Raw genomic sequence first — 27,301 nt, forward strand, 5'->3', positions numbered from 1 at the left:
TGAATCAATGTTTCCTTAGCAGAGGTTGCAAAGGATTGAATGGACCCCTCCTTAATGGTTTTCTTAGCAGAGGTTGCAAAGGTTGAAGGGACCCCTCCTTAATGGTCATGTGCAGAATGAGGGGCAATGTAGAAGCATCTTGAGAAATTATGGAAGTGTCCTGGATGCTGGTCTTGCAGGCACATTCCCATTAATGTAGATGCACAGAGGGCCGCAAAGAAGATCTGGACACGTAATCTTCCCATTAGAGACAATATAGCTCAATTCACATAAGCCTCCTAGAATATAAGTCTATGCACAAGGGAACAGAATCAGAGTTTAAATCTAAGAATAGTAATTTGACCCAGTATTTACATTTTTTTGTTTTCTTAAGTTACACCTATGTATGTTTGCTGCTACTCAAATTCTTGCAGCACTGGTGCCTAAGGCTTGAATGTATACTTCAACTGTACAAGATCCCTATATGAAAGCTGCATGTGAAATCAACACCTCCCATTACACAGGCCCTGCATGTGTGATTTTACCATACATGGCTTTTGTAGGACTACTTACACAACTGTGTGTTATTTAGGAATTTTATAACATAGTCAGCTATTCTCACATGCAAACAGACATGGGCTTAAAAACCATGTCATTTTTTAAGCCACGGAAACTACTCATGAGAACACCCCAATAAGTTAAAAAAAAAAAAGCAAACCACCATAATGTGGGATGCTATCAAAGGATTTTATGAAAGTGTAAAGATCATCAACCACTGATCAAAACCTATAATTTAAATTCTGTTTGTTTGCAGCCTTGGAAGTTACTTTTTATCTGGGCCTGAAGAAGCATGCAACAAGCTTGCTTGAAGCACTGCCAAATCACCACCACATATAGAAACATTTGGTACACACATGTCCAAGCTTTTGGTAAGCCACAGGTGAACCACACATGGTGTGCACGTATAACATGGATAAAAACTAAACTTTATCCATTGAAATTTCTCTTAAAAATCAGAGCCACAAATGGGTATCAACTAAGTCGGTTGGTGCAGGTTGAAGAAAATAGGAAGCCATACTCACAATAGCCTTGAGCAGAAACCCATGCCAAGAGACAGAGGTGACAGATTAGTACGAAGCAAGACAGCAGCCAACAGAAGAAATGATTTAGTATCTTTCTGAAGAAAACACATTTAAAGCTAAGCATTCTCTCAAAGTGTGCACATGTTCTTCTCTTTCTGTGCTCCCTAGGGTTTCTTCCACTGTCTCATCCTCTAGGGAGCTCTGAAAAGCTATCAAATACATTTCAAATGTATGAACAAACATTCACACACACCCACACCAAGACAACCTTTTTAAAAGCAAGCACACAGAATCAGCCTAAAATCTCAAGCTGCTGTCATTGTAAAGCCAATGCCACGATAGTTTCATGTTTTCCTGTATGGACCAGGAGTTTTTGATAAGACTATTCAAGGTATTTAAATGGATTGCTGGACACATCATCTAACAATAACACAAATCAATAGAAAGCAATATATTTTACCAGTTATTAATAAATGGTAGCCCGTGAATACTGCAATCAATGATAGTTGGTAGGGATGTGCACGGAACCGGTGGGGGTGGTTCAAAGGGTGGGACGTACCTTTAAAGGTGGGGGAGAGTGCCCTTACCGCTCCCGCTGGGTTTCCCCCGTCACCACTACATTTAGGAAGTCTCCGTCAGGGCGGCAGCGTACCTCCCTGCCGCCCCCGTGTACTCCTCGGCCGGACGTAAAAGGAAATACCCGGAGTGTGTGCGTGTGTACATTGCACTCGCTTGCACCCAACATGCATGAGAGTGCACCATGTGCATGCGAGCCGGGTACTTCCTTACACTTCCAGCCGAGGACACCGGGGTGGCAGGAGGGGTAAGGGCACCCTCCCTCACCCTTAAAAGGTATGCCCCCCCTGCCTTCAAACCAGCAGAACTGCCAGGCGTTCGAACCCATAAAGGGCCTCTGAACCGGTTCCATGCACATTCCTAACAGTTGGTTGTTCAGCATATACATCTCAAAACATTATTTCTAAGTTTTAAAAGGGAGATATTTTGTTTAATACTTTTTGGCTCCAATGGTTCTTACAATGCCAACTATCTTTCTAAGGATGGAGAGGGGGAAGGAGGACAAAATCCTCTACCTGCCTTCCACCATTCAGGTGGAAGAGACAGTGCCAACCCTCTGACTGGTGGTTGGGGTGGAAAATTTGGTGCATGGCCATGATCCAGGAATTATACTCTGGTCTGGTAGAAGGGAGACTAGAGCACACCTTCCCTTAGACCAATCCAGTCTATTCCTTCTTAATGCACTTCCCTGAAAGAGGTCTGGGTATGTGGATAATGTAGATGGGAACTTTTACAGGGAGAGGAAGACTCTTCTCTCCAACTTAGTCTGTCCCCTTCCCTCACTTCTTTCCAGGACGAGACAAAGAACAAGATGGGACCAAGGTGCAAGAGCAAGAACAGCTATTCTTGATGGCACACATTTCTGCCTCATTACTGATATTTTAACCATGCTTTTGGTTAAGACAGGGTATGTTGGGGTGGCAGGAACATGATGAATGGGTTTGCCAAAAGGCTGTTTTTCTAGAAGAGGAAACCCTAAAACTCCATTCCCATTCAAATTGGCTCACTGTTAAAAAATAGTTGGAACCAGGGAATCACATAATATCATTTTTAAAATTTCAAGGTGGTGAGGCTTCAGAGACAATATAATATAGCTGGAGTTAGAATCACTGGCATCAGAAAGTTTAGCACATTTGTAAAGAGGCAGCATGCATTCTTGGGCATTTCCACTTACATCTTCAGCCTTTGAACCTTGTTCTTGTAAAGATTTCTGCAATTCTTCAACTTGGGACTGTACTTCAAGAAGTCTCTGATTTACAAGTCTAGAAATAAGAAGCAAAATTATTTTCAGAAGATTTTGAGGAGTCTCTTTTACACTCCCCAAAATTTACTCTTACACGTTTCATAGCCTGCTCACTTAACACCAGTGATTTATTGTGTACCTTAATTAGGCAGCATTTGCGCAAGTGGCATACAGTCCCATTTATTTTCCAAGCATGTGATATGCACATACCAGGGTTCGTTGGCCAGTCATGCTAGTGACTGAGTGAGTATTAGGATAGGACCAGGGAGACCCAAGTTCAAATCTCTGTCTGGCCATAGAACTCACTGGGTAATTCTGGACCGGTACCTTATTTTTTAGCCTAATCTACCTCATGGAATTGTTATGAGAATAAGCATAACTATGTACACTGCTCTGAGCTCAGAGGAAGAGCAGAATATAAATATAGTAAACATAAATAAATACGAATGATGACCAAAGCATGTTTACTTGATGCAGTGGCCTCTTTCAAAGTTTTGATGGTGTGTATCCTCTCTTTTTTGCTTCAAACGTCTTCTGCTTTTGAAACAGCATGGCACTTGCAGCAGAAAAAGTGATGGAAATGCTACAGGTGCTTTTTCATAAGAAACAATCCCTACTCCACCAGTGCAAGATGCATTAGAGATCAACTGCAAGTCTCTTTTGTTACCAAGTAAAGCCAAAATTAGAGGGCAAGTACAGCTGGCTGCAAGTTGAATGAGGCCCTAAAAATGCTATATTTAGAAGAAAACCAGGCCTTTCCTACCTGTTCTCTGTCTCCAGTTCATTCTTCCGGAGATTGGCATCATCCAAGAGGCTCTGCAATAAGGCAATCTTTTCATTGTCAGACCCTTCTTGGTTAAGCTTTAACATCTTGTTTTCATGCAGAAGGCGAATAAGTTTTTCCCTTGAAAAAATGAGAGCCATTAGAAAGCAGAGGACTCAAAAGGAGCAAATCTGTAATTTCACCACAGAAAGCATGAATAAATGTTTTCAAACAACTTTCTCAAGCTTAGAAGCAAACACAAAAAGTTATCAACTGAGATGATTCCACAACTACTAATCTTAGCGTTAATAAAAAGTGACATTCAAGGTTAATTGCATATCCATACATCCTGCAGTCCAACTTGGCACAAAGAGGATTATATATTTAGACTTACTTGATTTCTGGGGTAGTAATTTCTGCTGCTAAACTGTCTGAAGACTCCTGGCCTTCCAGTGGCAATAATCCTGTTTTTGGGAATGAGGGAGTAAAAGGGAAAAAGTTAAACGGTATAGGCCTGTAACGTGGGGCATAACTGACCCCGAGTTAAGCATTTCAGTGGAATAAATTCAAGAACATGCTTAGCCCTCCCACTAAAATCATTATGACTTACAAGTGCTTAACTCTGGCTGGATCATTACCTTATTGTTTTGAAGCAACACTGAACAGAATATAATTTTGGAAATAATTATCCTCATAGTATGAAATATCCCCATATAGGTTTCTATTATATATTTTCAAGAGCTTGTTTGTGCAAAGTAAAGTCATACTTCCCAATGATCTACAGATACCAAATTCTGCATCCACAATCCTGCCACTGAAATTAGCTGAATGCACTAGTCTTTACATCAAAATAGGTTTGGTGATACATTTAAATAATTTGGGGGAGGGGGAGCAGAAATTCTGAATTAATCATATTTTTACTGTTCCTATTCTCAGATTTTTAACACTCAATGATCAGATCAATACCACCAAAACAATGTAATGTTCAAGAAAAGCAGAAAACCTTTCTCAGATTCAAACTTACCATATATGGTCAATACACAAAAAATGAATAGTATTTGAAGTTGAATTCCTACAAATATAAAGTTCCTACAAGTAGAATTCCTACAAGTTTAGAGTACAAGTTCTTTTACTTCCCTTTTGCAAGCACATTAATAAAAAATTCTATCACATATTTCTTGAATTTTCTTAGAAAAGTAATCTATGCAAAACTGCTGCGAACAAGCTGCCACTCTCTCAAAGCGAGAGAGCACACAGCCCCTCCCAACTAGCCAACAGAGGCTCTCCCAGTTCGGTTCTGAGATCACAGACAGTCTGGAGTGAGGGGTGGGGGGAGACACTCCACACACAGTACTGTAATTTTAAAAACTTTATTGAGGCTGGCTAAATTCAAGCAATAAGCACACAGGCATGTAAGCAATTTCAATCAGAAGTTTCCTAGTGTAGGACAGTGCTTCATCAAGAGAGCGGGTTGTAATAGTTCTTAGACTGGAGTTACTTTCACTTCACTGAAATGCAAACAATTCCAAACCAAGCTCATTATCTAGCTCATTATCTACTTCAGCTCCTAGCAATGGTCTGGCCTTATCTCTCTGCACAAAAATGAAAACATTTAGTAGCTAGTGTTCACAGTGTAATGGAGACAGAGGAATTGGTACATATTGGTACATATTCTGAGCTGAAAAGGCTGAGAGAGAAAGGAGGGGGAGACGGTACTGACGTATAGATAGTAGGGATATGCGGACTGGTCTGGCAGTCCGAGATCGAATTGAATCGAACCACCCCCCCACCCCCCGCCCAGTTCTGTATGGACCAGAACCAAACCTCCAGCCAGTTTGAGGATTAAAAAAAAAATTAAATAAATATATTAATACCTTTAGCCCCTTCAGAGGGCTTCCTATATGCCATGTGGGTGGTGTGGGGTCTGCAAGAGTTCTGCTACCCCCTCCAGCCTCTGAAATCACTGCCACGGCCCGGGAATCTGAGCATTTTTGGCCCGTTCAGGCCTCTGTAGTAAGCTGCCGCGCATGCACAAATGACCTCAGCAAGGCCGGGCGCGGTCTGGAATCAAACTGAACTGGGCCAGCCGGTTCCATGCACACCCTTAATAGATAGTGAGCCAAAAACCAGAGGAAGGGAGAGAAGGAGGGATGTGGCGGGGGGGGGGGGCATGAAGGAAGAAGTCAACGGCAGGAAAAGCTAACAGAGAGAGATCTTTCTAAGAAGCAGGAGAGGAAAAGATCTACAGTTGGAGAGAAGTGATGGCAAATGGGGAGGGTAAGTTAGTGCTGAGAAGGGCTGGGGTGAAGACATTTCTTGTAGATAAACAATTTGCCAGTCAGTGCCGTTTGTAGTCCTCAGGGGGCCTTGGGGAAAGTGCTGGAAGGCTGTAGGCTGCCCAGGCAGCTTTGGTGTAATATCCAGGACTGGCTATGAAGCACGAATAGCCTTTACAGACTAAAGTTCACATATTAACCCAAGGGGACAGATCTGATGCCTCCCCTTGGTAGGGCAGACATCCAACTTCTCGGGGTCTGAGTAGGTTTTCCTTGCTTGCTTGTTCTTTCCTTTCTCGTGCCCCTGGGAGGGGTAGGTATGTCTCTTTTATAACCCTCCCCAAACCCTCTTGTCATATCTCAAATCAAAGACAGCCATATCAATCCTCTCATGTCTCCATCCCTAGTGTAAATTTTCCCAGACTCCCATCCTTGACTCTCCCTTTTACCATATCGGAGGGGACCATTCTGGTGGGTTCCAGGCCTGGCTTGTTTACTGATTCAGATGGAAACATTCCTGTTTATGTCAGCTTGAACAGCCTGTGGTCAGTTCTCAAAGCTTAATTGGCACCTTCCAGTTCCAAGAAAATTGTTATTAAGAGACAGCATGGAAAGCGATTCAGCAGTTACTGTATGAAAATATGTACCCCTAAGATATCTAGATAATATCAAGTGCGGTTTCCTAAGACCTTCTAAATATGATTACTCTCAGGTTTCAAGCTAGTTCTCATGATTGACATTAGCATAGCACACTGCATAAACAGCTTCAAGGAGACGAAGAGGGGTGGGTTTCCTACTTTTACAGGCCTTGACTACAGAATGGACAATTCTATTCAGTTACTTTAGCCAGCAGAACCAAAGTTCACACTCCAGTTTCCTGCAAACCAGCAGTATCAGACACAGGCCTGAGTTTAGCTTGTTGGGCCCGCAAAGCTGGTCCCAATCCCAGTGCACTCACCACAAAATTACTTTGCCCAGTCAACAATGAGCCGGCCATTTTCATACTGGTATGAAATAATCCAAACCTTTTAATTGTTTAATACATTAAACAGAAAAATCTCCATTCATTGTTTATTCATTTAAGATTTTCAGTTTGCAGAATCCTGCTTTGCTCTCAATTCATAATTGGAAGTCTTCTACATTCATTAACCTTTTGCGTGGCACTGTACTTCCCATCAGCCACTTCTCTGACAACCTGAAGAGATTCACTTAAAATGATTCCATAACCTGGTGATGGAAGTTCACACACCACTTAGGAATCCCTTAGCAAAGTCACAGGCTAGTTACTATGATACACTGAGTGAATACAGACATTTACCAATACCAATAATTTTCAAGATAGAGGAAAAGTGTCAAAAACGTCTGAAGCCCAAGTGTCCATGGTAAATGACATTTCATCCTAATTTACTATGGCCCTGCAGGAAATATTTTTAAAACCTCATTATTTACTCATTCTGACCAGATGAACAAATGTTGTATCAGATGAACAAATGTTAGATGCTTTATGACCTATGGGTCAGTTGCTACACATTTTATTATCCATGAAATAAGCCACTGAGTACCTTGAAAAACTGATGTGCATTAATGCGAGATAAATACACCTGTGAGAACCTACTGATCTTTGCTTCATCTTCCTATTCTTTGGAATAAAGCCCCCTGAATAAACCAACCCACTTAAACATCTGAAGTCTCCATCTGTGTGTTTTATCTTCCATAAGGAGGGAATCCAATGCTATATCAGCAGTCTCCATCTTAGATAAGCAAATCAACTTTTTCCAGTGGAAGAAATGTATTTATTTCAACCAATATCAGCAGATAGGTGCAAAGAATCTCACAGGAATAATTAAGAGATATGAGACACAACACAGACATAAAGCTAGAGCACACATTCGTGAAAAATTTCTGCTCCTGGAGAGATTGGAGAAAGGCTTCTTTTTGCTGCTGGATTTGAAAACATCTCATGTAAGCTATCCTTCCCATGTGCTCCAGAGGCAGGACTATGCAAATTATCACAAGCTTTAAGAGAAGGATGACCCCACCCAGTTCTGAATAGCCAAGGCCATATACTAGAGACAAGAATTATATGCACATATCTCAACAAAGTGTAGTGGGAAAGATAAATAAGAAAAGGATCCATCCCCCAGAAGAGGCCCAGATGCATTCTGGATGGGCTGAGATGACCTCAAATCCAGCAGCAAGAAGAAGCCTTCATGGTAAGTAACCGTTCTCTGCTGCTGGGATGAGGACATCTTGGGTGCGACAGTATCTTGGGATATTGGAGGGAGCATCCGTGCCTGCTCAAGGGGAAGAACCATCTGCCAAATGCTGCCTGTGAGGAAGCATACGAGTCAATTTTATAGTGTTTGATGAATGTAGGAGACTTCCACATAGCGGCTTTTCATATTTCGAGGGGGGGGGGCATTTGTTGAGAAGGCTGCTAACTTAACTGCTGATCTGTTAGAATGAGTGAGGATCTGAGTAGGTGAACAAAGGTTTTGAGCCTCATATACAAGCATGATAGTAGTGGATTAAAGCCTTTGTCTCAGAGCAAGCTCATGTGAGGGAAACTAATGCTGAATCATCCCTATTGAGCTGCCTGGCCAGGCTTCTCCTAAAACTATTCTGTAATATCAGTAGGTTCAAAATGCTCCCACCAAGCACCCTAAAATTTTCATAGATCCAGACCAGTGGATTAGGTGCTATAATCCAAGGTAATTACAAAAGAAAACCTTCCACGTGTAAGCCTATATGGGATGAGAAAACTGATAGCTGCTGAACATCTGAGGATGTGTTTGCACCAGAGAAAATCCTCCTTCAGCCCCCGCTTTTCCTGAGTTAAAAACTAACTCATAGAGGCTTGCAAAAAGACTTAAATGCTAACACAAAGTCTGACTAAAGAAACATTTCCCTAAATTAATCTTCACGAAGCCAAAGCCCTGGCTCTTTGCCTTGAACTCACCAAACTGAGGATGAGAATTCAAGTTTCCTGCCTTTCTATCTTTCAAGGATCTGCAGAGTCATTCTCCTGCAGCCATCCTCCATGGCCACATGTCCTTCTCTGAGCACCTCCAGCATAGCCTTTTCTAACAAAGAGGCTCCTTCTTCCTGGCAACAGCTCTCTAGGTCCCACACATCTGGTGTGCTGACTGGCTAAGCCCTGAAGTTCACCAGTCTGTCAGTCAAGAAAAGGGCTCACTTCTGGTTAACTCTTTAGAGCGAGGGGTGGCTGATCACTACAGCAATGCATGCCTTGATCCATTTGGCTATGGTGGAAGAGGAGATTGTTTTGCCTGTGGATGAAGGTAGGAAGGAGACAAACAGAGCTTCTGTGGACTTGGGCTGTGCTGTGTGTTGTATGTAGACTTTTAAGCACCTGTATGCATCCAACTTGCGCCAAGCTTTCTCTGATAGGTGCAGTGGAGTGGGGCAGAAGAAAGGTAACATGATGTCTTGAGATTGATGAAACGCTGCAGAGACCTTAGGTCTGAAGGAGGGATTGGGTATGAGGTGGACCGATTCCAGGGAAAAGATGCAGAGATTTTTGTGGAAAGGGCTTGACGTTTGGAAACCCTCTGTGCTGATGTGATAGCAATTAGGAAGGCCAGCTTGAAGGAATAACCAGAGTGGAATGCTGCAAATGAGCTCAAAGGGAGTAAGGTATAGGGCAGTGTGCAGGTTCCAGGAGGGGAAACTGATGTACAGCAGGCAGAGATAACAGGGTTGTTCCCCTGAGGAAGCGTTTCAGATGTAGATAAGAGTGCAGGCCCTTGTTGGAGAAGGCCTGCTAAAGAAGCCGCTTGGCACTTATGGATGTTGGCCTTCAGGCCCTTATCTAGTCCATCCTGGAGAAATTGAAGAAGTTATTTCATGGTCACTTTACCCCTGAGTATAGGGTGTTGCACACACCAGAGTAGGAACTCCCTCCAAGTATACCGGTATATATGGTTGGTAGATGCCCACCTGGACAGTAGGACAGTATTTAAAATACTGTCCACAGTATTTACACTTTAGAGCGTAACCATGCTTACTTAGGAAGTTCTGCTTAGTCTCCAGGCGGCAAGATTTAACCAAGCTGGATCTTGATGATGATGAACTGGACCCTGCTGGAGTAAGTCTGGTGTTACTGGGAGGAAACAGGGATCCGAGACTGCCAGGTTGATGATTTATGAAAACCAGCGTCTCCTTTGTCAGAATGAAGCTACTAGGATCACTTCTGCCCTATAGAGTCATATCTCCCTCAAGACACAACTGAGTAAAAAACTGGTGGGAATGCATACAGGAGGCCTGAGAGCCATGGTTGTGACAGGGCATCCACTGCTTCTGCATCTTCACACAGAAATCAGGCAAAGAATCTGAAGTTTGGTGATGTTTAGAGACGACAGATGTCTGCCCCCAATATGCTCTGCGAAACAAACTCTGCTCTAATCTATCCTTGTCCCTCTTTCCTCCCCACCCCGCCACCACCACCCCTAATTATTTGTAGTTAGACTGTGTGCTGGCTATAATTGCTTTTTAAAATACACTTTCTCTTTTTCTTCTGACTAAAAGCTTAAAGGAATTTGGTGTGTGTGTGTGTTTCTTGCATTTCTCTCCACAATAGCAAACACAAATATATCAAGGCTGTGCCAGACTCCTAGTGCTTATGCTGGGCGTATGCAGAATATGTGATGACTGCTCTAGGAGGCCTGGAGCACAACAAGGTCTAGCACAGCTCTGAGTGGACTGTCTTTTTTGAGTACTGTGAAAAAGACAGAATAAATGTACAATTCTATAGTGCCTATAGCCAGAAGATGGTGGATTGCAGACAGAAGGCCTGAATGTTTGATAGGTGAGTGTGATATGGGTGTTGTGAGAAACCGGTTGTGGGGAATGGCATTCAATTATTTCTTGTATCAATGTTTGATTGAAGGAAGGATCCACTGGTCCATGGTGGTCATTTCCCAAGTGTGAAAGTGTTCCGAAAGGCGACCCCTCCACCTTGGGGGCTGGGAGTCAGGACTTTTTATTTGACTTGGACTTCTTGTTAAAAGTTTGGTGTGGCTGGGAGTAGGTTTTGTTGGCAGGGCGCTGTCTGTTCCATGAGGGATGCTGAGGTCTAGGGTCCCTATCTTTTGATCTAAAGGAGCCCCTGAATGAGCTAAAAAACTGGAAAGGTGTTTTGGTCTGAATACGTTCATTTCTGTGAGGACCAGTGGATAGGGTTTTCCTTTTATCTTTCGTTTCTACAAGGATATACTTGAGGGCCTCGTCCCCAAAGAGCTTGGTGCCATTATAGGGAACAGCAGCTAGGTTAGTACGTGAGGGCGTTTCTACCTGCCAGTGCTTCAAACACAAGTTGCGTCGAGCTATAACAGTGGAGGCAGTGGAGCAAGCTGCAAATCATATAGAATCCAGAGAAACATCAGCTACAAAGACCTGAGCTTTCTGAATCTTCAACAGTGTTTGAGGCAAGTTGGATCAGGTGAAGGGTTATCAAGTAAATCATACAACCATAGTATGGATGCCCTGGCCAATAATGAGGAGGCAGCAGATGAATGGACAGAGAGACGATGCCTCATGAGTCTCAGAGTGGATTCAATTCTTTTGTCAGTAGGATCTTTCAGAGAGCTATCCCCATCTTGTGAGAGGATGGATCCGGGTAGGAGGGCCACCACAGGAGCTTCGGTGGGGACATCTTAAAAAGATCCAAATTCTCCTATAGTAGATTATAGAATTTATTAGCTACAGTCATGGATTTCCTGTTGGATGCCGGGAGCTGCCACTCTTGTTTGACCACATCTCTAAAGCATTTAGGAAAAGGAGTAGTGAAGGTTTTGGTTTGAGGAAGACTAATGCACCCTTAGGAGTTGAGATGGAGTCCTCAGATGACACTGACTGAAATCCTAGAGTAGCAATAGCCTTGTTCATCAGGGGAGAAGAGTCATTTGCAATGAATAACCTTTGTTATGTAGAAAGAGAATCAGTGGCTTGGTCATTAGATCATTCTCCATCCACTTTATGGTCCTGATCTAGGTGGCCAGATTTGGCTTTAAAAAGCCAAATTCTGGCTTACGGCACATTTGACCCACGAGTATACCCCTTAGGTTCTGGCCAGGGGCGTAACAAGGCTGGAGTGGGCCCAGAGACAAAATTTTTAAATGGGCCCCTCGCTGATATATACACACACACACACTTCACAATACATAGTAATGTGACTTGCCTCTGGGGGGCCCCTCGAGGCATGGGGGCCCCCAGGCAGCTGCCTCCCCTTGCCTAATGGTAATTATGCCCCTGGTTCTGGCAACTCTGGTCAGGGTCCAATGGGGTCAGGGTCCAATGGGGAATCATCTACTGGAGTGTGGTCCCAATCATGCTCCAGTGGGGCATTATTGAATGGCGTGGATGGATTAGCATCTGGGCCACTGGGATCTGGGACATTAGGGTGTGGATCTGGCAATTCATACTCAGCTATTTCAGATGAATGAGGCTGACCATCATCCTGAGCTGTGGTAGTGGTAGTACTGGATTTCTTAAACCTAGTAAGCATTTTAGATTTCTTTGCATGCTTGGGCTTTTTAAGATTTTTTTTTTTTTAAAGGGGTGGGGCTCAGAGGAAGAGGATGAATCTGAGAAGGATGATTGTTCCTTCCCTTTTCCCTCCTCTCCTCTTGAGTTCCTGTTTTGTTTAAGAGAGAGGGACAGCATATTTTGGAACCAGCTTTGCCATGCAGGAAGCATTTTGTCAGGGAAATCCAAGGGGGCGGGGAGGGGCAGATGGGAGAGTTGGATAAGTCAAGGCGGGGGTAGCTAGGGGTTCGAGAGGTGGAAGTCTCACCGGCTCCAAGCAGTTTACCGCAGCTGTCGCCGCAGTGGAAGATGCAGGAGCTTGTGGAGCTGGCCAGCTGGGTCGCCTCTTCTCTGAAGTCTGTGCCCCTGATGAGCTGCAGCCCCCATGAGCCACACCCACCCTCCCCTCCAAGCTGGTTCTTCCATTTGGAACAAGAATGTTTCTAAGCCTGGCTAATTGTTCCATTGTTACCAAGGAGGATAACCAAAGTAAGGGAAAGAGGAGGACAGGGGGAGGAGGGAATTTAACAAAAAGATTCAGAACAAAAACAGAAAAAAGAGAAAGGAGTAAAAAAATATATAGTTGGGAAAGAGGAAGGCCTCAGATAGGAAGCAGAAGAGCTGTCTGTGCAGTTGATGCAGGACTAAAATAACTGGGTGAGGTCATCCTTCCCAGGCTCTTAAAGCTTTTGACTTCATTTGCACAGTCGTGCCTCTGAAGCACGAGAGAAGGATAACCTCACAACATCTCCTCATCTAGCAGCAGAGAAGCACCAGTTCACTCCTTGAAATGACAGTACAACGCAACTGCATTTCACACAGCACACTTTCAAGTACCTCTGGTACTTTTAAGGAATCCCACCTTCCAAGCTTTTTAACTTTCTTTACCTGAAGTAGTAAGCTGCCCCTCTTGTGCTTGTACACATCGAATCTCTTCAATAGTTTCTTTTAGGGAATCTCTCTCTGTTCGTAACCGCTACATAACAGAAAAGAAACAGATTTTAAAATTCTGCAAATCAGTTCATGATGAATTGCTAAAATGGCTACTATGGCATGTGAGAAGTGTAATCACATATACATCTTTAAGAGACTTTCATACTAAGGACTCTAAAGCAAAACTTAAAGGAAAAGAGGAAGTAAGTGACTATAGGTGTAATTCTTCTGAAGTGCTTATTATGCAACAGATACATGTATTAAGACAACGATTCCACATGCTCCTGGAATCTCAAACCTATTCATATCATGCAGGTTTTGAATGGCACAAGGCAAATGACAAAGTCAACCATCACTGGGCTCCATCCACTAACGGAAGAACTGTATTAGCAATTCAAGAGGGAAATGGAGAAGAGAAACAACGTACTACATAAAGGAACTCTCGATAGGCTCCATATGGCCACTTTGTTTGGAGTGTGGCAACAGCAGCATTGCTTTGAAGCAACAAGGTAAAAGACTTAGAGCAATGCCTGGGGGACTGGCATACAGCTGGTCATGCTCACCAAGCATATTAACTCCTTCCACTAGGCATGAGCATTTGAAGAAAAGATGGAGATGAAGATAGTTAAAAACACACTGCTCCCATTAGTCCATTACTTCCAGCTGAATGCTCTTTCATACTGGCTCAAGTCTAAACTGCAGAACTACATATAACCTAGAATGCGAGACTACTGCTGAAAGCAGCAGCTAGAGTGGCTGCCCTACATCAAGTTCTACCTTCTCCTCCATACAGGGTCAGTGCCCGGTTGCACCAGATTCTGGACTCACTGACCAATAGCACAGGCTTACTGGGTAAGTGGTGGCAACATTAGCTCCTCCCTCTTCCACCCTCCAAGGTGGGAAAGAGAAGCTGCCAAGGCTCTAGTGGTGGCAGCACACTCTTGAGGACAGGAATAAAAAGGAAATGTTGCTGCCACTGCCACCACCACCACCACCACCAAGGCCTTTGCAACAAATTTGCCACCAGCCAGTGGGCTTTCTCCCAGACCTCTGTGACAGCATGAGGCCTGGGAAGGAATTCATTGGGTGGTAGGGAGGAGGAAATTGCACACAAGTTTAGATTCAAATAGGACTTCCTCTTCCTTACCAGCCAGTGGGCGCATCCCTTAGAGGCTCCACAGTGACTCTGAAGGTTCCAGGGGAGGAGTGTGTCTAGGCATGAGCAGTGGTGTTGCAAGTCTGTCAGTCAACTTGCACCACTGCAAAGTTATCGGTCCAGAAAGCTGCAGACACCTCTGGCAGGCATCGGTGAATATGAGCTGTTCAGCTTGTGCCTGACTTGGCTTATTCTCACCACTGGGTCTGTCTCCATTACTACTAGTTTCGACGTATCCCATCTTCTGACATCATAAGGTGTACTTCCTTGTTCCCACCAACTAATGATTTGCAGCAAGAAAACGAAGTGTACATCATAATAATATCAGAACTGAGAGCAAGCTGAATGAAATATTGGGGTGGGTGGGTGAGATTAGAGAAGGTGGGGAGATGCCTTTTTCAGCAGCAACTCTGTGTTTTTTCCTCTTACATATAGTTCTTCCCTAAGAACACATGTGAATGCAAGGTAAGGTAAAGTTGTGCTGTCGAATCGGTGTCCGCTCCTGGTGACCACAGAGCCATGTGGTTTTATTTTGGTAGAATACAGGAGGGGTTTACCATTGCCATGTCCCGCGCAGTATGAGATGATGCCATTCAGCATCTTCCTATATTGCTGCTGCCCATGGTCTGGGAAACAAACCAGCGAGGATTTGAACCAGCAACCTCTTGCTTTACAGGCAAGTTCATTCTCTGTTGTGCCATTAGGTGGCTGAATGCAAGGTAGGCAGTCAATTTTCCAAAACCTAAAATGCATATATTTTAACTCTGATTTAAAATTTTGCTTTTAGAAATTTATATTTAGGATATGTAGGTTCACAGATGGTTTAGTCAAGTCCCTTTAATAATGGTAGTAGGAGCATGTGGTGGCACCTAGACAACACAAGCCTAAGCATACTGCAGTATCTTTAGAAACAGTTTAATTCTAAACCAGGTGACTCAGACAAAAGGTGGAAAGAAAACACAGACAAGGCTTTGATACAGCAGTAAGTAGCAAAAGACACCAGAAACCACAGGCCAGATGAAGGGAAGTCTTTGCTAGAAAAATTGGTTTCCTTTTCAAGCAACATCTCAAACAACAGAGAACGAGAGGACAGAATAGCCAGTAGTAGTGAGAAAAGGCATGGAAGACAGAAGTGGGATCAAGGGGGGCCAGAAGGAAAATTAGGTTTTGCTGAGCAAAGGAGAAATGCAAGAAAATATATAGAATAGTGAAGGGTTTTTTTGCTGCTGCTGTTTTTAAAATACTGTGCAGGACTAGGAACAAGATGCTATCTGAATGCAAAGACAAGAAGAGCTCATCCTATCAAATCTGCAATTGCTTTCTAAGCTTTTGCAAGTGATCTCATATCTCCTACATCAGGTTCAATGGGAAAGTCATATCGATAGCTGCTGTGCTTGTAACTGGATCCACTAGGATTTTTCAAGTTTACTTTATGTATTTTGGTGGTTGAGCATCAAGGTAGAGCAGTGGACTTAAGAGTAGGGTGCAATGATCCCAACAACAAGAGACAAATGATTTTATGAAAGTTATTCTGAACAGGAGAGACAGACAACAGGAGAAAAGACAGGACGGTGCAGTCATTTGAGTGTCAGCTTTCCAAATGTATGCTGGAAGAAAGAGGAATGGGTTGGAAATGACTCCTAGGTTATGGGGCTGGCAAAGATAAAGGCATCAACAAATAGTGATGGAAAAGCACAAGAGAGGGGAAGATTAAAAGGTGGACAAGTGAAGATCTCAGTCTTCACCATGTGATAGGGAACACCAACCACTGAGAAGGAAACACCACACAGCGAGGAAAAGGGACTACATGGAAGACAAGGAGTTGGGTATAGGAAAATGATCAGAAATTCTCTGCAAACACAGTGTTGCTAAAATCACATGAGTAAAAGGAAGCACCAGATGCAATGGGTCACACCACACAACTACAAAACATAGTTACTACAAGAATTAGCTCTGTACTCACATGCGCCTTCATCTCCCCCCACACCCACTGTGTGCTCTACTTAGTCACTTCCTGGTCTGTGATTTCCCTCTAAACCAGTACGGCAAACCAGTTTCAAGCCATAGTTTGCAAACCCAAGTCTAACTTTTTAACCACAAAGTAACTAAGCAGAGTATGAGTGGTGGGGAGAAGGCAGCATGCAAGCTCGAGCCTTGGTCATGGCCAAACTACGGTTTGACGATGTGTGTGAACTGACCCAGTGAGACAGAGATGGAGCCCTGCAGGAAGACAACAGGGAGCAGGAAACACGTGGAAGAACTACAAACAGAGCTGCTAAGGATATAAAAAGATCCAAGAACAGACCACAGAAGCTCAAAGTGGGAGAGAATTCAAGGAAAACAGTACAAATGACCAAGATGGAAGGCAGGGAGCCAAGAGCAGAGCTGGAGGGAGGCCTATGGATGCACTCTGACAGTTTGCTACATTGAACAGGCATAATGGGATACAGACATTTAACCTAAATAAAGATGACACCTTCATTATCAACTCTTAAAGAGTTTGTATAGATTATATAAAGTTGCTTCTATTAAGAAAGGAAAAGCAACATTTAGATACGTACATCTTTTTCTTTTTGAAGACTGTCTACTTTTTCTTTCAGCATCTTGAACTCAAATTCTAATTTGTCTGCTTTCTTGGATTCTTCAGACAATCTATTCTGGAGTTCAACTACCTGTAAGAGCAAGAAGGGATCACCAGTCACTAATAGAAGAACAAAATGTATGAAGCTTCATAAGAGTCATTGTCCTTTATCTGCGAGACCCATGACAAAAGTTAAGCAGTTATCTATTAATTTAATTTAATGTCTCCTATTAAATTAGGAGACAACACTAATTTTAATAATAGGTGACTGAAGGTTTCAGAAAGTTTCTATTGTAGAAAAGGCCATATATCTGTGCTAATAAGGGAATAGCATCAATGGCACATTTTTACTCAAGTGGAAATATAAACACTCAACACAGCTGTCTCCAGTTTTCATTGAATGACATAACTAAGCTGAGATAAATGTAGTTAATTACCACTTAGTTTATTGTTTTATCGGTAATACCAGCAGATGAGAAGCTAGTATTGGTACTGCAATGTCAATCTGATAATGGAAAAGAAACTGGTTTCCAGTTAATCTCCTGCAGAATTATTCCAAGATGCAATATATAATAATGTAGCCACTGAAATTGGGCAACTTGTTCTTCTGCACAGCTACATATATGTAGCTTCATTTCAGTTTACTCATCAATTCTTCCCAGCAATCAGCCTTAAAATATGACTCTCTCTATATGGCTATTATACTCAACGTGTAAAAACAGGTTGCAACATTTGTCCAGTCCTATCAAAAAGGCATAAGAGAGATGGAACCCATGGATACCTGGAATTAACCCTTTGTGAACACAACACACACCCCGCATATGCAGAGGTCGGGTGACAATTGCCCAACAGCGGGTATGCGAAACTGCAGATGATGGATCGGCGGGAAGGGGGTGCAGAAAAGCGGGTCCTTTGGACCAAGTTACATCTCAAGGCGGCTAGAGAGTTGTCCACTTCATGCCTATAACTACCCTGTAAGCTAATTTTGGTTGGGAGACTGTGAACGGCCTAGTACAATTCAGAAAGCATAACGAGGGTGTGGTACCGGAAACTAACCATCCCCAGTTCATGTGCAATTCTCTATCCAGTACAGCATTTTCCTGTGCAACATGTTTAAAGTAGAAGAGAGTTAAATCATCTTTCCAAGAGAAATTTTCTAGCCATTTGTTTGGCTATAAGACAGGGAAAAAATGCTGAATGATAAGCAAACAATCTGCTACTGAGGGGAATTTCAGGGGCTACAATGTTGCACACTTTCACTCTCACCTGTCTTTTGTATGTTTCCAGCTGACTGCGGGCTGCATTGGCTTTTCTCAACTCTTCTTCCAAGCTTACAGTGTTTTGCATGTACATTGTGTTCTTCTCCTCCAACAGCTTCAATTGTCGCCGTAGGTCCCCCAGATCTTCCAACTTCTTTTTGTAGGATTCCACCTGGCTTTCTAACTTGGCAACTTTGTCAGAAGAATGCCTAATGGGGAAGGATATTGCAAAGATTTAGAAGTCAATCTTCAAAATCATTCATATACATGGGGCAGGTTCATGTGACCCACTGAAAATTGCTAAACTGGGAACTGGAGGGTCTGGGGAGCATGTGCTCCCATCAGGTGTGACATGTGAACCTGCCAACCTCCAGTTCAAGGCCAACTTAACCCCTGCTAACTTGGCAAAGAGGCACTTTTTAACGTGGTGATTATCTTTATTTAGCAGGGGGAGAGTAACTGGCCCTAACCACCCCCAGCACAGTACCTCCAGTGACTGTTGCTGGTGTCTGTCTTATGTTCCTTTTTAGATTGTGAGCCCTTTGGGGACAGGGATCCATCTTATTCATGTATTATTTCTCTGTGTAAACCGCCCTGAGCCATTTTTGGAAGGGTGGTATAGAAATCGAATAAATAAAATAAACTTCATTGGTCCAACTTCAGCCTTCGGTTACAGATCTCAAGCTAAGATATGGGGAGGATCGTATCTCAGCTCCCCGCTGAGATACGAACCTCCCCATCTCTGGCAATTTTTAAAAAAACACCTGAAAACCCATCTTTTCACCCAAGCTTTCCCAGCTTTTAAAAACTCTCTGTTTTTAATTTTATGGCTGTTTTTAAATTGTTGCATTGTTTTAAGTTTTATATGTGTTTTAATTGTTTTTATGTTAACCGCCCAGAGACAAAAGTTTGGGCAGTATAGAAGTTGAATGAATGAATGGATAAATAAATAAAATAAAATAATAAACATGGTAACTCTGGCTGAGAACCAGAGGTGGCTGCATTCACATGTCATGCCCAATGGGAACACACGTTCCCTGGGAACCTCTGGTTCCCGGTATACTAACTCTCAGCAGTTGTGTAAACCTGACCATAGAAAGACATGTTTTCAACTATGACATGTTTTCAAGTACTACATGTTTCTGTTTGATGCCACTGCCAGCAATTATACAAGAAAAGTGTTCCATATAGCTGAAGGAGGTTTGCCCACTCATCACACACTAATTTCTGTTGTGAACCACCCAGACACGTGAGTTTGGGTGGTATAGAAATATGTTAAATAAATAATAAATAAATATTATATAATTTGTTTACTGCATTTTAATCCCAGTACTGTGCATTAACACAGCTTTTTGAAATAGTTTACTGAGTAATGTCAACAAGCCCAAAGCTATGGCTGAGGGCATTCTATTGCACACATGGTCTATCATCTTTGTCCCCTTCCCCAAAGTTCAGCTTCAACATTTTCAGGAGCCCCTGCTTCCCTATTATTGTGAAACAGTGTAAGTCTGACTATGAAGAAAATATCTTCCTGTACTGTAATAGTGGAGCAACCAGGGTTTCTAGAGTTGACACATGGCAATGAAATTTTAGATCCCATTTGGACTAAAGACTGCTTTATACATAGTTTAAGGTGCACCTATAAAATATTTTATAAGCACACCTGAAATGTCAACTGTGTGTGGGGAACACACTGCATGCATCATATGAGGAACATTTGCTGGTGAGTTCAGGTTAGATAGCACCTATTCACCGCATGTGCATTGGCAAACACAAATTATTGCAACTGTGAAGTGGTTGTGAGAAGGGAGACACAGCCAACAGACTATCTGAGAAAATACAACAAAGCGAGCTGGAAGAATAGGATCTAGATACAAAACAGTTATTCATCTGTGCATGCAATAGAGATGGTGATCCATGCTTCTCTCCTGGTGGCTTCTAAAGTCCAATGTGGTAAATTAGCAGCCAAAGCTGCCAAGTGGCTATGGAGTTTTCTTCCAGTTTCATATTTCTAGGATTACACTAGCCCTTGAGATAGGGCTGGCCTAAGATGCAAACCGAATGACACCTTTCCCTCTCATTCCCACCAATTCCCACGGGGCACAGTCCACTGAGAAGTTTTCCTGAGGAAGCCCCATTGAATTGAATGGGGACTGTGCAAAAGCACAATAGTGTTGTCTTGTGCAGGAGAATTTACCTATGGGTTGTATCTCATGTGTCAGATCTCTGTTCCTACTTGCTATAATTAATGGTACCCAAAATCTGCCACCTGAGACAATTGCTTCATTGTGTCCCATCAGTTGCTTCTGATGAGAGGGAGAAAGCTTTATTTAAAACCTGATGATAATATAGGCTGGCAGATGTTTATAACACAGTGTTTAAATTTTTTTTCAGTCCTAGCTATCTCTTAAGCACAACCACCTCCCCAACTTTTCAAATTTGAAATTAAGAAGTGGTTTGTTCAGAAAGGAAACTACAATTCACAATATACATGCCTACAAATGGGAAGTACTTTACTAGAGAAGTACTTTACTACTGATGCTATTATGAATATTGTAACATGTCAAAATATAGCATAAGGTTTCTGGTGATCAAAGAGTTTAACTGAGGTGGGAAAACTGCTGTTGTCAAATGTTTTGATAGTCACTTTATGCTATGTTATAATGTATAACTGTACACAATTAAAAGGACGACACTATCAAAATGAAGCGGTTGGTAGGTAGGTGGGTGAAATCACACCATTGATATTAGAAATAAAAAATACATATCTAAGAAGTAAACAACTAGCTTACCTTAGGACATCCATCTCATCCTTCAGTGACTGAGCTTCTTCAGCTAGATTCGTTAAATCTTCATTCTGTTGCCGCAATTCTGAAATTTCTTTTTCTAGCTCTTCACAACGAATTCGATAATCATCCTTTGCTGCTTCTAATCTGCAAGAGAACATTGTAGCAAGTTCTAAAACCACCAAACAGGAGCTTCTAACCAGCCATAGATTATTCCTTTCTTGCTACCTACCCTAAAGGCACTAGACACAGAAAGTACAAATAGGACACAACTGATAAGTAGCACTTTGACTAAAGATACTACAGGAGAACCTCAGTATTCCCAGGGGTTCCATTATTCACTGAATAATTGGGGCAATGGAAATCTGGGGGTTGGGTTCTCAGAGGTTGGAAAAAATTTCCAGAAGGGGGATAAAATGGCCCTAGAAACATGGGGGGGAGTGGCCTACCAGGATCCACAAGTCCCCAGCAGCGCAGCAATGCCCCCCCCGCCAGAAATCACGGGGTGTTTTTTGGGGAAGTTTTTGTTTAAAATGAACCATAAAATGGCTCCTGATGTCTGCCAAACTCAAAATGGCGGCCAGAAATGATCTCAGAGGTCATTTCCGACCACACTCAACCCACAGATATGCAGGTTTAACCCTTTCCCCCCTCCCCCCCACATATATACCAAGGTCAGGTGTCCATCACCCTACCGCAGATACATGAAACCACTAGTGTTGGACCCACGATTAATGAGGTCCTCCTGTGTTAAGGGAATTAAATATATCTTTTTTCTTTTAAATAAAAGAATATCTTTTAAATAAAAACACCTGGGCTACTGTGATCAAAACTCAAAAATGTATGTGTGCCACAACCATCTTCTCAGAGGCCACTCTATTCTCCAGTGATCTCTCTAGCAGAAGTATATTTTGTCATACAAAATGGCCCCCTCATATGAGCACAAGGCACTATAGGAAGTTGATGTCAGAAGAACTTCAGTTACAGAGCACATGTATTCAGGCACAGTTACAGTATTCATACATAACAAACAAAGCATTAAAGTTTGGAATTTCTCTCTATTTCACCCACACCAGAACTGCTTCAGGGTCCACATCTAGCCGAGGGGCTGCCAATTGGGCACCTATGGTCTGTACAAATGGGGAAAACATGCAAGAAATAGAAGCAAGACTGATTTATTTGCTCATTCAATTTATATACTGCCCTTCTTAAAGTGGCTCAGAGTGGTTTACTCTCCAGACATTTTTTATTGAGTTAAGTTAAAACAAAAAGGGAACTGCAACAAAGAACAGAGGTTTCAACATATATACGTCAGCTTCAGTGTTCTATGTTATTTTTAAAAAATTTAAAAGCAGTTAAACCAGACTAAAAACTAAAACTAAAAACTAGATATCATTAAAAGCCAGGCTAAAAAAGATGGATCTTTAAGGCTCTCCTGAAGGCCTCCAAGGAAGATAACCCTTTTATATTCACAGGGAGTGTGTTCTACAACCCAGGGGTGATAACTGAGAAGGCCCGATCCCAGGTTGCCACCGGATGAACTGGTGGTACCCAAGACCGACTGCTCCCGATTATCTTAATTTAAAATAATATGTGTTTTTAATTGTTTTTAGTGTTAGCAAAGGAAATAGTTATTGCCAATGCCAAATCCCTGACAGGTTTCCAGTGCAGAATGATTTGCATCCATGAAAGATTTCATGCTATCTGATCTAAAGATACCTAAAATAATTGTGTTCCCCTTTTCATAAGTCTTTCTGTTATAACAGAGAAAGTCTGAACACCCTCCATCTAAACATGAAGACTAAAACAAAACAAAACACAACTAAACTAAGCTATTAGAGTTAGACCTAATCACTGTAATGACAAACTAGAATGAAAGCTGTATGAAAAGAAAGTCTTTCAAAAACATGGTAGCTGCCAAATCTAATATTCTACCATGTCATGGAACTCTTACCTGAATGTTTCCTCTTGGAGCTGTTCTAACTGTGTCTGCAGCTGTAAATGTCGACGTCCTGCTGGGCTGTTGGGATCTTCTATGGAATCAGATTGATTCAAGCGTTCCATCAAGACCTGGTTTTCGGCTAGTAAACTACTCTTCTCTTCTTGCAGTGCAGCAACCTGTTATCAAAATGCAATAATGGGCAAACACCACTGCATGTTTTAGAAAGCACCACATCAACCAGTGCAAAGAGAACTAGTGCAGTGGCTAATTCATGCAACATGAAGTCCTTTGTTCATATCTTGCCTCTACCATGAATTTACTATGACTACAATCCAAACACTACTTACTTAGGAATACATCAGGTTTAGCCCATTTTTGATAGACAGCATGTGGTCTAAAAATTGTCCTTTTAGTTTAAAAGAGAAACACCAGCTGCAGAGGTCCTGATCCAATCTGGGACAGTGTCACATGCTATTTGCAGCAAATGCCAATTTTGAAGACAAATAACCTTGAGAAAGGGGCAATTTTCAGCATAAAAGTGAGGGAGAAGATGTGTTAAAACCCTCCCTTGTCACATGCCACACTCCCACAAACTACTCCTCTCACCTGGCCTCTACTTTTATAACACAAAACAAAACCACACAATTTTTCCAGTTTGGATGCAACAACAAACTATGGCGTGCTATGAAAGAAGAAGTCAAGGATGGCACAAGTAAAGGTGGACAAATAGGATCACAAGCTCAAGGCCTGTTCATGTAATGCAAACCATAATTTGATATTATGCCTGAACCAAGTCACAAAAGGCACTTTAAAGGGAACATTAACTTTTTGGTGTATTCTTAAGACTACTTTCTGTCATCTGAAATTCAGAATTCTGTTTCACAAAACTACAAAAACTATTTTTAATGTTACTGTGAAACAATCTACCTACTTGCATATCCAGTTCATGGCATCGCTGTGCAATTTCTTCTTTAGTTGCTAAGGCTTCATTTAATTCTTCTGTGGTTTTCTTTAACTGTGTTTTTAAATACAATATATTTCCATTTATGAAAAATAGAACAATGCAATAATTCTCAACAGCTGTGATCCAGAGAAGTCATACAGATACATTTTAAAGGAACTTTACATGCAGCTCCATTTTTACTTGACTTTTCTTAGCAGAAACTCCCATTCCCAAAGAGCAATAGTTTAGGAGATGCCACACAGAAATCTTTGGAAACACAAGTTGTACACATGACCCCCTTATTCATACAACTTCTTTGGATTACTGCACACAGCTGTAACAAAAGCTGCCTGATTCCATTATGTTAGGTTAGCTTGACTTCAAAGTTATATGTAAACAAGAAACAGAGCTGAAATAGGAAGTATTTACATACAGACACACACACACACTGGGCTCTAAAATTCGTACATGTTGGAGAGAATGCTACAGTATGATGTTTAAAGTTTTTCAGTACAGTACCACTTTTCTTTATAGACGCAAGGAGTGAACAGTGCCTTTTTTAACCTCTTTTGCATATAGCACAAAAGATTGGGAAATAAAACATAAGGAAGAGACAAAGGTAAAGCCTGCTTAGCTCCTGGGTTCTACCTGCAAGGGGAAGCTTCTTATTTCAACAAGTACAGAATTGTTTCAGCATTTACCCATTTGCAATCAGGAAGAGCCTGCTTCAAGCCTTCACTCTAAAACGCTTTAAGAGATCAAACAATGATGGTCATACCCTCCATGACAGTACCTCTCCATTGTTATCAAGAATGAACCAAGACAGTTTAAAAGGGAGTCCTGTCCAACAACTGCCTGCTAGATAAGTTTGATGTTTCACTCAATGACAGAAAAAACTTCCATAATATTAAAAACTCATCAAAAACATTCAGGGCAGCTTCAAAGCCTTTTTCAGTGCTGACTATTTCATTCAATGAAATAAGACACAGACTGTCCATGTATAAACAAGTCCTCTGGTTCTTTTCGAATATCCTGTGACATAATGTTTGTGACTTTCAGATGCAACTGTGCCATAATTTCAAGCATAGAAATATTAACAAAAAGCAACTAGGTTAGATGTGTATTGTAAGATTATCACATCTCGTTCCATATAAAGATCCTATTTATTAAGCAACATGTACGACAAAAGAAGCAAAGCTATCTTTATATACTTTTGTTCAGATATAGACTTGCCAAAGCCTTCACTTGCCAGTTTAAGAAGGGGGCATCAGTAGTTTCTGATGTAGAGCCAGCTAGATTCTTTGGCTGGCAGAGAAGGGAAACAGCAGGTGCATAGCAGCAGTTGGAATTAACAGTTTGCTTTGTATAAAACTCAAGGATGCAATCTTTGCTTTTTACTTAATGATTTTATCAGCCATTAACAAACAGCTGTCCTTATCAATTTCACAGCCCCTGTACCTCCTACTCCTTTTATTGGCTCTCTTACCAATTGGCACTGGGGAAAGGAGAGCATAATATAGAAGGGGAGACATTTTACTTTGGCCACAACTACATGAGTCAGTTTCAGTCCTTGTGCAGCCTTTTGGTGAGGCTTTCAAAAAGAAAAGGAGTACTGATCAAGAATCAAGAATGCATTTATTCATGTTATAGCTCTGCAATGGTGTAACTCCTAAAACTGAAATTAAAACTCAAACTCTACTTTGCCCAAAATTATTAATAAAATTGTAAGAATTGCATTCAGATTTGCTGAATCTGAAGCTCCCAAACAGACTTTGGCAAGCATGAAAGAAACAAAAGGCAAAACAGAAAACAAAGGCTATAGCTCTAGCTCATTTACAATATACCAGGAAAAGTGCATAGAGAGCTCCACTAATGAAAGAAAATAAACATCTGGTATTAGATACCTGACGGTCAAGATCAACGTAAGCATCATTTCCAGCAGACACTGGAGATTCTTTACTCATCAACTGCAATTAGATTACACTGGATTAGAAAAAGCAAAAGATTTATTTGTATTCGTTTAAGAAGCAGGGCAGTCTAAAATACAAGGAAGCTTTGGGGATAGAGAAAAATCAATGATAAACAGTCTAATTTTTACCAATTTCTACAAGTAATCTATCAAACAGCTGAAATCTAATTAAAATTGACCAAAAGCCTATTTTACAGATTTCCTTTTTGAACACTTAATACTCAAAAATTCTCAGCAAGCTTCCTGGTTTGTCATCACTGGAAATGAAGCTCAACAATTAAGTTCTGTGTTAACTAAACTAGTAATTCTAAATTATCGTGGGAGCAACAGGGAAGGAAAGACAGGAAGGGAACATAGTACCAGTATCCAGAAGTTTAAACCTTCTAGAGTTAAAGAAAAGTGGAACATTTTATTAAATTTGCTATCGCAAGAAAGTGTCCAACATAATCCCCAAACTTCTGATTTCTTAAGAGTGTCACATATCATGCCCTCTGCAAATTGCTTCTATCTACTCTAAATTAAGATGAAGCAGACTTAAGTAATGCAGTAATGAACTATATGCCATAGCCCAAACCCTTACCTCTTGAATGGCTGTCATGACAACATGTTGAACAGACTCCTCCATCATCATGATGGTCTGTATATACTCTGAAAGAGAACAAGTTTGGTATGCCATCGTTTATATCTATGAATATCATATAGATCAGTAGCTCTGCAATTCCTGCAGCATCAACATTTCCAATTTTTGCACAGTAAGATGTGTAGTGTTCCTTTTAAAAAAATTATGACGCAAGCAACGGCTATATAAAGATAATTATTTCTGCTCAGCAATGGGAGTAGCCTACCCACAACACAACAGTGGTACTAGACCTTATCCAGAATTAGTAGACTAATAAATGCTTAAGCATAAAATGTGAAGGCCTTGTGGCAGAAAAATGTTGTCTTACAAGATCTTCAGCCACTTCCCATGTTCTTAGAAATTTGGATGGTGGTGGTTTGAAATTAGGCTGGTATTTAAAAAGCTTCTAGTTTAGCCAATCTGTGCCCTAAGTGGGGGGGGGGGACCTGTTCTTCAATGGTGGCCAATGCATGCATGCACACTTCTTTCTGAAAGATTTCATGAGTGCTCATGTTGATACACTTCCACATAAATTTCTGATGAGAGTATGTGATGAGCAGTGTGGTGTTGGTTTTAAGAAGTTAGAGGTACCAAAATGGTTTCTATAACAGAAATAGGAACATGTGTAGTGATCAGCCACCCCTCTCC

The 27,301-nt window shown here is 41.7% G+C and overlaps 1 protein-coding gene across 2 annotated transcripts in view; it reads right to left on the minus strand.

Moving 5' to 3' along the window:
• HOOK3 (hook microtubule tethering protein 3) overlaps window positions 1–27,301 on the minus strand; it is a 79,112-nt gene that overhangs the window by 23,891 nt on the left and 27,920 nt on the right. For both annotated transcript variants that reach the window (XM_053289424.1, XM_053289425.1), the window contains exons 6-16: window positions 26,615–26,682; window positions 25,970–26,032; window positions 24,054–24,137; window positions 23,135–23,298; window positions 21,187–21,327; window positions 18,402–18,603; window positions 17,116–17,226; window positions 13,354–13,441; window positions 4,038–4,107; window positions 3,644–3,784; window positions 2,812–2,899 (exon numbers count right to left, since the gene is read on the minus strand). In XM_053289424.1, the coding sequence (XP_053145399.1) occupies window positions 2,812–2,899; window positions 3,644–3,784; window positions 4,038–4,107; window positions 13,354–13,441; window positions 17,116–17,226; window positions 18,402–18,603; window positions 21,187–21,327; window positions 23,135–23,298; window positions 24,054–24,137; window positions 25,970–26,032; window positions 26,615–26,682 (1,220 nt within the window). The remainder of the gene's footprint in view (window positions 1–2,811; window positions 2,900–3,643; window positions 3,785–4,037; window positions 4,108–13,353; window positions 13,442–17,115; window positions 17,227–18,401; window positions 18,604–21,186; window positions 21,328–23,134; window positions 23,299–24,053; window positions 24,138–25,969; window positions 26,033–26,614; window positions 26,683–27,301) is intronic.

Source organism: Hemicordylus capensis, chromosome 2 (genome assembly GCF_027244095.1).
Source record: "Hemicordylus capensis ecotype Gifberg chromosome 2, rHemCap1.1.pri, whole genome shotgun sequence".
In the NCBI taxonomy this organism is placed as follows: domain Eukaryota; kingdom Metazoa; phylum Chordata; class Lepidosauria; order Squamata; family Cordylidae; genus Hemicordylus; species Hemicordylus capensis.